This window comes from Macaca thibetana, chromosome 8 (assembly GCF_024542745.1).
Source record: "Macaca thibetana thibetana isolate TM-01 chromosome 8, ASM2454274v1, whole genome shotgun sequence".
Classification (NCBI taxonomy): domain Eukaryota; kingdom Metazoa; phylum Chordata; class Mammalia; order Primates; family Cercopithecidae; genus Macaca; species Macaca thibetana.
The window spans coordinates 45,993,215-46,007,191 of NC_065585.1; the positions used below are offsets into that span (position 1 = coordinate 45,993,215).

The 13,977-nt window shown below is 35.7% G+C and overlaps 1 protein-coding gene across 9 annotated transcripts in view; it reads right to left on the minus strand.

Moving 5' to 3' along the window:
• VPS13B (vacuolar protein sorting 13 homolog B) overlaps window positions 1-13,977 on the minus strand; it is an 859,202-nt gene that overhangs the window by 712,950 nt on the left and 132,275 nt on the right. For all 9 annotated transcript variants that reach the window (XR_007728201.1, XM_050801187.1, XM_050801183.1 and 6 more), the window contains one exon: window positions 6,847-7,041. Coding sequence is in view for 8 of the 9 variants with exons in the window: in XM_050801187.1 (XP_050657144.1) it covers window positions 6,847-7,041 (195 nt within the window). In the remaining variant the exon portion in view is untranslated. The remainder of the gene's footprint in view (window positions 1-6,846; window positions 7,042-13,977) is intronic.

The following is a 13,977-nucleotide window of genomic DNA, read 5'->3' on the forward strand; positions in this document are numbered from 1 at the left end:
TGGCCAACATAGTGAAGTCCCGTCTCTACCAAAAACACAAAAAATTAGCCAGGAGTGATGGCACGCACATGTAATCCCAGCTACTCGGGAGGCTGAGGCAGGAGAATCACTTGAACCAGGGAGGCAGAGGTTGCAGTGAGCCAAGATCACGCCATTGCACTCCAGCCAGGGCAACACTGCAAGACTCCATCTCAAAAAAATAAATAAAAGAAAAATAAAACTGTGTACTACCCAAAAACTGTACTCAATTATTACATCTTGAATATTATAAACTCAAAATTTGTAAAATTTGTTCTCTCTTGTCATTTAAGTTCCTACCTAATATCCTCAATTTTGCCACTTGGTCTACAAAGACTAAAATATATACTGAGCCTGCAGGCAAAATTTTGCTGACCCCTGCTGGAGGGTATACACAGAAAATTGGAAGAAATGGGTGGTAAGGTAGATGTGCTTTCAAATGTATTACCTGCTGCTACTTCCAAAATAAATATGCCAATTTATGTAACCATAAAATGTGTATGAAAATAGTATTTCCTCCAAATCCCTTGGGATTTTTTTGAGGTCAAAAATTAACAGATCCAAAGAATCCAAAGGGTTTTCATCCTACTCTAACTCCTTATTCTGTCTGAAGTATGTATTGTAGCTGATCCTTATGAATAATACGGCCTTAAAGTTATATCCTATTCTACAAATTACACAATGCAGTCGCATTACCAAATGTTCTACAGAGGTTTCAAATATCAGATGCCTTGAAACTCTTAGCTACTCGATACCATACATATTCAAAGGATGGGTTTGCCAGATACATAAAGAGGACTTGGTAAGCCATAAGAAAGCGTCATGTCTCAGGGAAAGGAGGTTGAAGAGATGTCAGGCAAAGCATACAAAATTTCAATTAGATAGGAAAAATGAAGTTAAAGGATCTATTGTACAACATGAAGACTATAGTAAATAACAATGCATTCTATTAAAAAATCAATGACAGCAGATTTAAACTGTTCTCACCACAAAAATGATAAGTATGTGATATATATGTTAGCTAAATTGAGCTATTTCAAAATGTACACATATTTCAAAACATGTTATAAACAATAAATACATACAATTTTGTCAATTACAAATAAAAGGAATTTTTCATCTGCATATTTTCCATATAGATCCATGCCAACTCTCCCAATTAGTAAATTTTATTACATGAAGTGGGAATTATGAATCATTTAATCATATAGCCAATACAGTCAAGGTTAAGTATACAAAATTAAAACTCAAGCATTTAAATATTTAATTGAAAATTACATATGAACTAAAATGCCAAACACATGAATCCTCCACTGTACTACTGTAACATGATAACACTAAAACTTTAAAAACTTCCTCAAAGGCTACTGAAATCATCCCAAGTAATATGAACTGCTATAAACTTTATAGCAAACTGGTAAATGCAGTCACATCACAATAGCCATATTAAAAAAAAAAAAAAAAAACTCTACCAAATTCTGAAAGTATTAAAATATCCTGTGTCACAGTAGAAGTACGAAAATGAAATGAAATATTCAAGACAGGATTCAAGGCTTTATTTTCATAAGTATTTACTATTCCTGGCCGGGCGCAGTGGCTCACACCTGTAATCCCAGCACTTTGGGAGGTCGAGGTGGGCAGATCTACTTGAGGCCAAGAGTTTGAGACCAGCCTGGTTAACATGGTGAGACCCTGCCTCTACTAAAAATACAAAAACTAGCTGGGTGTGGTGGTGCACACCTATAATCCTAGCTACTTGGGAGGCTGAGGCAGGAGAATCACCTGAACCTAGGAAATGGAGGTTACAGTGAGCCGAGATTGTGCCATTGCACTCCAGACAGAGTGTGACTCTGTCTCAAAAAAAAAAAGGATTTAGTACTCTTAACACTAGTGAATGGTTTTCCTACACACATTATGCTATTCCCACTTTGCCTAACACTTCACTTGTTGAGACATTAAACTTAACCATTATGACTGTATTCAACCAGGCCAAAATATAAAAGAAAACTAGACAGCATGTGTAGCAAAGGCCCTTTATCCAAAATATAACTATATCGGCAGTACACTGTAAATAACTTTTACATTACACTGGAAATATGAGTTTTAACATATTGACAAGTAGAAATGGTAAAGAACTATTCCAATAAATTTTATGTCAGTATGGATGGTGACTATAGTGACAACCAATGGTTTTGGTGAACATCCTCCTTCTGTATAGAGACACACTTTATTTATCTATAAGCCGAATGTCAATGTGTTATGTTGACTGCATATTAACTGATACTTGCATATATTGGGTTAAATAAAATATATTATTGACATGAAAAAACAAAGCAAATATTCTTAACATTGTAATCTGATACGAAGGTTGTACCAATATTTTTTAAAATTGTCCACTTCTATGTATTAATTATGACAATAAATTAAAAAGCTTAAGTATAAAGCATAGAATCTGAAAATTGTAAAGTATACAGCATTGTAAAGTATAAAGTACATTTATAATCTTTATATCTAGGTTTTAAAAATATCTCTGCTACTCTCCATATGACATAAAACATTATGGTAGATCACTAAAATAAAGGCCCCAATGAGTCACACTTCCCTGTGTCTACACCCTTTTGCAACATGATCTGTTGTTCTTCCACCAAAGGAGCCAGCCTTGAGAAAAAAGGCTTTGCAAAAACAACCAAGAAAACATGTTCTTCTAGTCTGCATGGTTTGACAACAGTCTAATGTTAATATCTTACATTTATATACACCTGCAGGTGATCTAAAACTGGTATCTTGAAATTGGTTTATTTCTGCGTTATAGATACACAAATACTTAAAAACTTTAAAACTTCAAATAAACTAATTAGGCCAAGAGCCTATTTGTGGAGTCCTCTAATCTTTTGATACATTACATGAAAAGCAGTGTTTCTTCGTACTTTTTTTTTTTTTTTTTTTTTTTGGAGACAGGGTCTCATTCTGTTGCCTAAGCTGGAGTGCAGTGGCGCCATCACAACTCACTGCAACCTTGACCTCCTGGGCTCAAGCAAATCTCTCACCTCAGCCTCCAAGGTAGCTGGCACTACAGGCATGCAACCACAACGCCTGGCTAATTTTTGTATTTCTTGTAGAGATCAGGTTTCACCACTTTGCTCAGGGGGGTCTCGACCCCCTGGGCTCAAGTGATCCACCCACCTGAGACTCTCAAAGTGCTGAGATTACAGGTGTTAGCCACCATGCCCAGCCAGTACTGATTCTGAAATTCAACTTTTTATAGTTTTCTTTTGCTCACAAAACAGAAGTGATTGTGTACACACTATTTCTACTTAAACCATACATCCCTGTTTGCTTAGCTAAAACATGTATTGTTCAACATTTGAGGTTATTGTTTGTACATACCTGCATTGGATGTCTTATTTTTTTAAAAATGAAAGAACTGGGAAAAGCTACCAATAATTCACTTTACATAACCAGATAGACATATCCAGGAGATACTGCAAGTTCCACATCACCACAATACAACAAATATCACAAAAATTTTTGGTTTCCCAGTACATATAATAAAAGTTATGTATACATTTATACTGTAGTCTATTAAGTGTGCAATAACATTATGTCAAAAAAAAAAAAAAACTTATATACCTTAAATAAAAAGCACTTTGTTGGCTGGGCACAGTGGTTCACACCTGTAATCATAGCACTTTGGGAAGCAAGGCTCAGGAATTCGAGACCAGTCTGGGCAATGCGGTAAAACCCCATCTTACCAAAAATATAAAAAATTAGCTGAGCATGGGGATATGCACCTGTGGTCCCAGTACCTGGGAAACTGAGATGGGAGAATCGCTTGAGCCCAGGAGGTGGAGGTTGCAGTGGGCCAAGATCGTGCCACTGCATGCCAGGCTGGGTGACAGAGTAAGACCCTGCCCCCACCCCTTACAAAAAATACTTTATTGCTAAAAAATGCTAATGACCATCTCAACCTTCAGCAAGTAATAACCTTTTTGCCTTGATGTTCATGGCTGCTTACTAATCAGGATGATGGTTGCTAAAATTGGTGGGGGTAGCTGCAGCAATTTCTAAAAATAAGATAACAATCAAGTTTGCCATACTGATTAACTCTTCCTTTCATGAAAGATTTCTCCATAGCAGGCAATGATGATTAATTGAGGTTTGATGGCATTTTACAGTAGTAAAACTTCTATCAAAATTGGAGTCAATCCTCTCAAACCATGCCATTGCTTTATCAACCAAGTTTACAGAACTTTTTAAATTCTCTGTAATCATTTAACAATACTCCCAGCATCTTCCCCAGGAGTAATTGCCATCTCCAGCAATCACTTTCTTTGCTTATCCATAAGAAGCAACTCCTCCTCCATTCAAGTTTTATCATGAGATTGCAGCAATTCAGTCATATCTTCAGAAACCAATTCTAGTTCTCTTGCTGTTTCCATTACATCTGCAGTTACTTCCTCCATGGAAGGCTTGAACCCCTCAAAGTCATCCATGAGGACTGAAATCAACTTCTTCCAAACTCTTGTTAATGTAAATAGTTTGACCTCCTTCTATGAATCATAAATATTCTTAATAGCATAGCATCTAGATTGATGAATCTTTCCAGAAGGTTTTCAATTTGCTTTGCCCAGGTCTTTCAGAAGAATCGCTATCTATGGTAGCTATAAGCCTTACAAAATATATTTCTTAAATAATAAGACCAGAGTCAAAATTACTCTTGATCCACAGGCTATGGAATGAATATCATGTTAACGGCATGAAAACAACGTGCATCTCCCTGTACATCTTCATCAAAGGTGTAGGGTGACCAGGAGCATTGTCCGTGAGTGCTAATATTTTAAGAGGAGTCTTTTCTGGGCAGTAGGTCTCCACAGACTTAAAATATTTAGTAAACCATGCCGTAAACAGATGTACTATCATTAGGCTTTATTGCTTCATTTATAGAGCATAAGCAGTGAAGATTTAGCATAATTCTTAAGGCACTTTGGATTTTCAGAATGGTAGATGAGCATTATCTTCAACTTAAAAAGTCACCAGGTACATTAGCCCCTAATGAGAGAGTCAGCATCTTGCCCTCTCACCCAGGCTGAAGTGCAATGACCTGATCTTGGCTCACTGCAACCTCTGCCTCCCAGGTTCAGGCAATTCTCCTGCCTCAGACTCCTGAGTAGCTGAGATTACAGGCACACACCATCACGCCCAGCTAATATTTTTGTATCTTTAGTAGAGATGGGATTTCACCATGTTGGCCAGGCTGGTCTCAATCTAATGACCTCATGATCCGCCCGCCTCAGCCTCCAAAAGAGCTGGGATTACAGGCATGAGCCACCGTGCCCGGCCGCCTTTTGAAGTTTTGAAGCAAAGCATTGACTTCTCTCTAGCTATGTAAGTCCTAGATGGCATCTTCATCCAAGAGAAAGTATTTCGTCTACATTGAAAATCTGTTTAGTGTAGCCACCTTCATCAATTAATTGAGCTAGATATGGATAACTTGCTCTAGTTTCTAGGTCAGCACTTGCTGTTTCACCTTGCACTTTTATGTTATGGAGATGGCTTCTCTTACACTTCATGAACCAACCTCTGCTAGCTTCAAATTTTTCTTCTGCAGCTTTCTCAAGTCTCTCAGCATTTACAGAATTGAAGAGAGTTAGGGCCTTGCTTTTCATTTAAGGGAATGTTGTAACTGGTTTGATCTGCTATCTGGACCACTCAAACTTTATAACAACAATAAGGCTATTTCACTTTCTTGTCATTCCTGTGTTCACTGGAGTAGCACTTTTAATTTCCTGGAGACTTTTCCTTTCAATTCACAACTTGGCTGTTTTGCAAAACAGGCTTAGCTTTCAGGCCTCATCTTGGCTTTTGACACGCCTTCTTCAAGATGCTTAATTATTTCTAGCTTTTGATTTAAAGTAGAGTTATGGGACTCTTCCTTTCACTTGAACATTTACAGGTCATTGTAGGGCTATTAATTGGCTTAACTTCAATATTGTTGTGTCTCAAGGATTACGATAAGGGAAGGAGAAGGGGGAACTGGTCAGTGGAGGACCCAGAACACACACAACATTTACTAAGTTCACCATCTTAAATGGGTGCACTTCTTGGTACCCGAAAAACAATTACAATAGTAACATCAAAGAACAGTGATGACAGATCACAATGCTAAAATAATAATGAAAACTTGTGAAATATTGGGAGAATTACCAAAATATGACACAGAGACACGAAGTGAGCACGTTATTGAAAAAATGGCACCAAAGCTTTGCTTAATGCAAGACTGCCACAAACCTTCAATTTGTTAAAACACACACACACACACAATATTACTATGAAGTACAATAAAGTAATGCATGATAAAATGGCATATGTCTGTATATAAAACAAATTGTCCTTGCATCAATAAATTAACATGAATTAAATAAAGGTGACAAAAAAAGTTTTAAGCCCTCTTTATGCCTCATTATGCCTCACATAAATGCTCCCTTCAAAAAAGCATGAGTCTTCAAAGCATCCATATTAAACTGAGTGCTCTTTCACATTGCTTATAAAAATTACCATCAATGATAAGTAAAATCATTCAAAAGTTATAATTAACTACTCATTTATAAATATCAAGCTACTAATCTCACAAAATTGAGAAATCTTTAAAATAAGTATATTTTTATTACTTATTTTAATTTATTGGAATAAATAAATCTTATTTCTTATTTAAATCTTACCTTTTAGAGTACTATTTCTCTGAAATTACAACATCAAGAAAAAAGAAACTCATGTGATGATCCCACAGCCAAACCCATGCTAACAAACAAGAAAATTCACTTTTCATACCTTAAGATAGCAGTGTACATAACAATAATGAAGCAGGTTATCAGAAGGCTGAGTAAGGCTGCTGACCACATGCACCAACTGTTCAGCATACATCGGCACTGAATGTTCCACATTAATTTTATCTACCAATATTCGAATGGATGGCAAAGGCCGAAGAGACTGGAAGTTTGTAGTGTTCATGAAGTTACTTGAGTTCTAGAAAATAAAAGTGTTCGCTTTATATTTTAAAAGTGGAGCAGTGACTGAGTTGCAATTCCCTCTATACACGCTTCAGATCTGCACATTTGCAGTGATATCCAATCAATCTAGAAATGATGCCTTTCTACAGAACTCTCTTGCCATAACCAAATAACAAATGTCTTTCTATATATATTAAATATGTCCCAGACTTCAAAGAATGCATATTTTTTTGCAAATTTATCATTGCCCTTTCAGTTCAAGTTTTTTTTCTTTTTCAGTCAACTAGAATAGTATCACTACATGCCTCAGTATGATGAAGATATTGTATTAAGCTTAATTATTCCAAAATGTATCTATATATCCAAGAGTCAGCATATTTTATTTTAATCTCTTTTATTCACATTTAGCTGACTAAGGAACTAAATGGACTATACCACACTATGTCAAAAACATTCACCATAAGCAATGTTTGCAGGAAAGAAAAATTCCTGATCTGTACCATATCTACTAACAACACACATGTTAAGGGCTCACAAAGTCCTAAGAATCTTGAGGATGGCACAGTATTCTCAGTTTTACAGAATCTTTCTGAGCTTTCAAATAAATACAGGTAAGTTTCAAGATGTCCAGCTTATGTACGCTGAGTGGCAAATGACCCATCCTAGAACTCACTCACTCACTCCCTTAAAATGCTCTACCTGTGGTTCTCAATGAGGAACACCATGACTTTCCATTCAGAAGAATAAGAAAAAAATGCAAGAAGAGCAGTTTCATTGCTTTGTCTGTCTTTCATTGTTACAATAATATTGGCCTTTAGCAGGTATTGGCCAAAGATGGTAAATGCTACATAATAATTCTCCAATCCAAAAAACCAAAAGTGCCATTACTGAGAATCACTGTGCTTAAAACTAAGTTGAAAATACAATCCTGATTTTTTACTCATTACCAATAATTTTAAAACCACCATTTATTTAGGAATTACGTTGCTTTTTTAAGTGATTTTCTTTGGGATTACTAAAAATAACACAGAATAAAGCAAACAAATCTGAAGGTTAGAGCTGAATGAATTTTTACATCTGTAACCACCACCCATCTGAAGCACCCTACAAGGCTGTGCCATGTCCCTTTCAAGGCAATACTAAATCCTCAACAGACGTAGCTAATCACTTCAATCGCCACAGATTAGTTTTCTCTTTTCTTGAACTTTATATAAATGAAATCACATGGTATATAATTTTTCACTCAAGATTACACCTGTGAGAATTATCTGTGTTGTTCTTTCTTTCAGTTCACACTTTTATCATTATGAAGTGGCTCTCTTTATTTCTAGTAATACTTCTTACCTTAAAATCAACTTTATCTGTTAGTAAAACAGCCAGGCTATCTTTCTTTTGGTTAGCATTTAAATGGTATATTTTCTCCATCCTTTTCCTTCAAACCTGTATCCTTACATTTTCCAGTTTCACAATTTAATTTGGTGCTTTTTTTAATGGATTGAGGTCTCTCTGGAAATCCTCCACCTTTTTGCCTTTTTCCTTAAGCAATTAACCATAAAGTCCATGTCTAACAACTCTAATACCTTAATCATCTCTAAGTCTATTTATATTACTGATTTTTTAATATTTAATTCAATTGGTTCTATTTTTAGTATACCTCATAATTTTGTATCAAGCAGATAACATCATGGATAAAAAATTATAATGGCTTTGATAATGCTATCTTCCCCTAAAGTAAGTTAACTATTCTTTGGCAAGCAAACAGAATACAAGTATATCATCATGGTCCTATTCAGGACTGGAATTAGGCTTTCTTAGACTAATCTATTTCAATCTGTATTTATTCCTACGGTGTGGCCCTTATAAGGTCTCAAAGGAAGGCCCAGGTGCTAACGTGGCAGTGCCTGAACTCTAATTGCAGATGCACAGTACCATGCAAATAGTCAAATTTATACTTTGCTTTCTGCTGGGTTTCCTGAAGTCTTGCATTACACACGGGCAGCTTAGGAACTAGCCAACAATCTAAATGAAATTTTATACAAATTTGTGGGCTGCCATCTGAGTAAGGCCTCCTTGTTAGCATTTTTCCCTTTGACAGGCATACTGGAAGACCAGACATGGCGAACAAAAGAATCTCTAAGCTTGAAGGTATCTCAGTAGAAATTGCCAAAACTGAAAAGCAAACCCAAAAAACCCCCAGAATATTTAAGAACTGTGGGACAACTACAAAAGATGTAACATACACGTAATAAGAATTCCACAAGAGAAGAAAAGAGAGAAAGAAACGGAAGAAACATCTGAAACAATAATGACTGAGAGTTTCCTCAAATTAATGTCAGACACCAAACCAGAAACCCAGGAAACTCAGAGAACACCAAGCAGGATAAATGAAAAAAAAAAAAAAAAAAAAAAAATCCCACACACAGACACATCATTTTCAAATCATAGAAATCAAAGATAAAGTCCCCCAAAAAAATCCACAGAAAAAAATACATCTTACTTATAGAGGAGCAATGATATGAATTACACTTGACCGCCACTCAAAAATGACGTAAGCAAGAAGAGAGTAAAATAAAGTATTTTAAGAGGAAAAAAACCTACAAACCTAGAATTCCATACTCCATGAAATTATCCTTCCAAAGGAGAAAAAAAGACTTTCTCAGACAAAAAAAAAAAAAAAAATTCAGAGAATTTGTTTCCAGTATATCTGCCTTATTAGAAGTGTTAAAAAAAATTCTCCAGAGAGAAGAAAAATGATAAAGGTCAGAATTTCACATCTACATTAAAAAAAAACAGCATCAGAAAAGGCAAAAGGTAAAAAAAAAAGACTTTTAATTTTTATTATTCTTAATTGATCTAATAAATTTGGTCAAAATAATAACAGTAATATGTATTTAATTATGTATGATTGTGTGTAGCAGGCTTATGAATGCTTACATAAAAGTAAAATGAATTACAGCAATGATACAAGAAACAGGATGGCAGAATTAGTATTTCTTTTACTATAAGAAACTCTGACTACCTGTAAAGTGGTATGGTGTTATTTGAAAGTGGACTTGAATTAGCTGTAAAAATATAATGCAAATTCTAGGACAAACACTAAAAAGAAGTATAACAGGTAGGTTAATAGAGGAAAGAAAATCAAATAATATGAAATGCTCAATTAAAACCACAAAAGGCCAAAAAAGAGTGGAAGATAAAATCAGGAACAAATAACAAGGGCAAAAACTAGAAAATGGCAAGAAGTATGGTTGATATTAGTCCAATTATATCAATAATAACTTCTTATCAATGGTCTAAATGCATCAATTAAAAGACAGATTGTCAAGGCAGCTAAAGATACAAGACCCAACTATATATTGTCTACGAAAAAAAACCTACTTTTTAAAAAAAAATTTCATATGTACTTATTTGAGACAGGGTCTCACTCTGTCACCCAGGCTGGAGTGCAGTGGTGCGATCATGGCTCACTGCAGCCTCAACCTCCAGGGCTCAGGTGATCCTCTCAACTCAGCCTCCCAAGTAGCTGGAACTACAGACACACACCAGCATGCCTAGCTAATTTTTGTATTTTTTTGTAGAGATAGGGTTTCACCCAAGTTGGTCTCAAACTTCTGGGCTCAAGCAATCAGTCCACTTCTGCCTCCCAAAGCGCTGGGATTACAAGCATGAGCCACCACACCCAGTCAAAACCCACTTTAAATATGAAGACATGTGTAGATTAAAAGAAAATAGAGAAACACATACCATACTAAAACTAATCAAAAGAGAGTGGAATGGCTATATTAATTTCAGACAGAACAAAAATCAGACCAGGGAAAGCAATCAGAGATAAAGAAGGGATTAAGTAATGATAAAGGTGTCAATTCTGTAAAAAGACATCAGTCCCTAACATGGATGTGCCTAAAGACACAGTGTCAAAATACATAAAGCAAAGAGTGATAAAATTTCAGGGAAAAAACTCGACAAACCCACTATTTTAGTTGGAGACTTCAATATCCCTCTATCAGATATAATTAGTTCCAACAGACAGAAAATCAGTAAGGACATAATTGAATTTATAATCAACCAGATATAATACACATCAGTGGACTGCTTCATACAGCAACAACAGAGTACACATTCTTCTAAAGCTTACATAGAATAGTCACCAACACAGACACATTCTAAGCCATAAAACACACCTAAACAAATTTAAAAGAAATCATACAATGTCTGCTATCAGACCATAATGGAATTAAACTAAAAATCAGTAACATAACTAAAAAATGTCAAAATATTTGGAGATTTAAAAACATACTTCTAAAGAACACAAGTCAAAGAAAAAATCTCAAGAGAAATAAAAAATACTTTGAATTAAATGAAAACAAAAATCCAACTTATCAAAATTTGTAGCGTGTAGTGAAAGCAATGCTTAGAGGGAAGTTTATAGTATTGAGTTCATATATTACAAAAAAGGAAAATCTAAAATCAATCACCTAAGCTTACACTTTAGGAAATTAAATAAATCCAAAATAAGAAGAAAAGAATTAAAATCAAAACAGAAATCAATGAAATTGAAAACAGAAAATCACCAGAGAAACAAAACCAAAAGCTGGCTCAATAAAAATCAGTATAAGCCTCTCTAGCCAGGTTGAGAAAAAGAGTAAGAGGATACAAATCCTAACGTTAGAAATGAAAGAGGAACATTGTTACGAATTCCAAAGACACTAAAATGATAATTTTTAAAATACTAAAGACAGGCCAGGTGCGGTAGCCCACGCCTATAATCGCAGCACTTTGGGACGCCAAGGTGAGCAGATCACCTGAGGTTGGGAGTTCAAGACCAGCCTGACCAACACAGAGAAACCCCGTCTCTACTAAAAATACAGAATTAGCCAGGCATAGTGGTGCATGCCTGTAATCCCAACTACTCAGTAGGCTGAGCAAGGAGAATCGCTTGAACCCAGGAGGCAGAGGTTGCTGTGAGCCGAGATCATGCCATTGCACTCCAGCCTGGGCAACAAAAGTGAAATTCCGTCTCAAAAAAAAAAAGAAAGAAATACCATAAACTCTATGCCTACAAATTTGATAACCTAGATGAGATGGACCAATTCTTAAAAGATACAAGCTGATGACCTTGGGTATAGTGATGACTTTTAGATATAACACCAGAGGCACAATCTATAAAACAAAGAATTGATAAGCAGGACTTCACTAAAATTTCAAAATTTCTGCTCTGCAAAATACAAGAAAATTAAAAGACAAGCCACAGATTGGGGGAAAATATTTGCAAAAGACCTATCTGATAAAGGACTGTTACCCAAAATGTACAAGGAATCCTTAAAATTCAATATTAAGAAAACAAACAACTCTTAAAAAATGGGGAATAGATCTGAAGAGATACCTCACCAAAGAAGATATACAGATGGCAAATAAGCATATGAAATGATGTTCCACACCATATGTCATCAAGGAAATAAAACTAAAAACAACGAGACACCATTACACATGTCTTAGAATGACAAAGAACCGAAGCACTAGCAACATCAAATGTTGGTAGGGCTGTGTAGAAACAGGAACTCTTATTCATTCCTGGCAGGAATGCAAAATCATACTGCCACTTTGGAAGACAATTTGGCAGCTTCTTACAAAACTAAACATACTTTTAGCATACAGTCCATCAATCACACTCCTTGGTATTTACCCAAAGGAGTTGAAAACATGCCCACACCAAAACTTGCACATGGATGTATATGCCTGTTTTACTCACAACTCTCAAAACTTGAAAGCAACCAAGATGTCCTTCAGTAGGTGAATGGATAAGCAAATTGTGGTACATCCATAATGGAGTATTAGTAAGTGCAAAGAAGAAATCAGCTATCAAGTCACGAAAAGCCAAAGAGGAACCTTAAATCCATATTACTAAGTAAAAGAAGCCAATGTGAAAAGGCTACATACTATATGATTCCAATTATATGACAGTCTAGAAAAGGCAAAACTGTGAGGAAAGTAAAAAGATCAGTGGTTGCCAGTGGTTAGGGAGAAGACATGAATAGGCAGAGCACAAAGGATTTTTTGGGAATTGAAACTACTCTATGTGATATTGCCATAGTAGATAATTATACATGAGTCAACACTCATAGAACATAAAACACCAAGAGTGAACCCTAATATAAACTGTGGACTCTGGGTGATAATGATGTGTCAATATAGGTTCATCAATTGTAACAAATATACTATTCTGTTGACGGATGTTGACAATGGGGGAAGCTATGTATGTGGGGGGGTGAGTTTATGAAAAATCTCTGTACCACTTTCACTCTGCTTTGTGAATCTAAAACTACTCTAAAAAATAGTATCTATTTAAAAAAATCAGATGATAGCAAAAACAGAAATGATAAAATGCAGACATATTTTAATTGTCTCCAGTGAAATTTTCTCTACATGATCTCTTAATCATAATACACTGCCATACTTAATTATGAGTGGCCAATAGGGAGCAAAAATAAAGTTAATGCATATAGTTAATTCCCTCACATAACTTCTTCTTTACAGTTAGGACACTTTTTATTTCTATGGTCATCACTATCAGCGGACACCAACCTTTTTGGCATCAAGGATTAGTTTCATGGAAGACAATTTTTCCACAGACAGGAGAAGGGGTATGGTTTCAGAATGAAATTGTTCCACCTCAGGTCATTAGGTATTAGATTCTCATAAGGAGTGCCAACCTAGATCCCTTGCATGCACAGTTCACAGTAGAGTTTGTGCTCCTATGAGAATTGAATGCCGTCGCTGATCTCACAGGAGGCACAGCTCAGGTGGTAATGCTCGCTCACCCACCACTCACCACCTCCTCTGAAACTCGGCTCCTAACAGGCAACTAACCAGTATTGGTCCACATCTCAGGAGTTGGGGACCCTGATCATTATACGAACATCAAAAGAAATATATCCCAAAAAAGACAGATAGG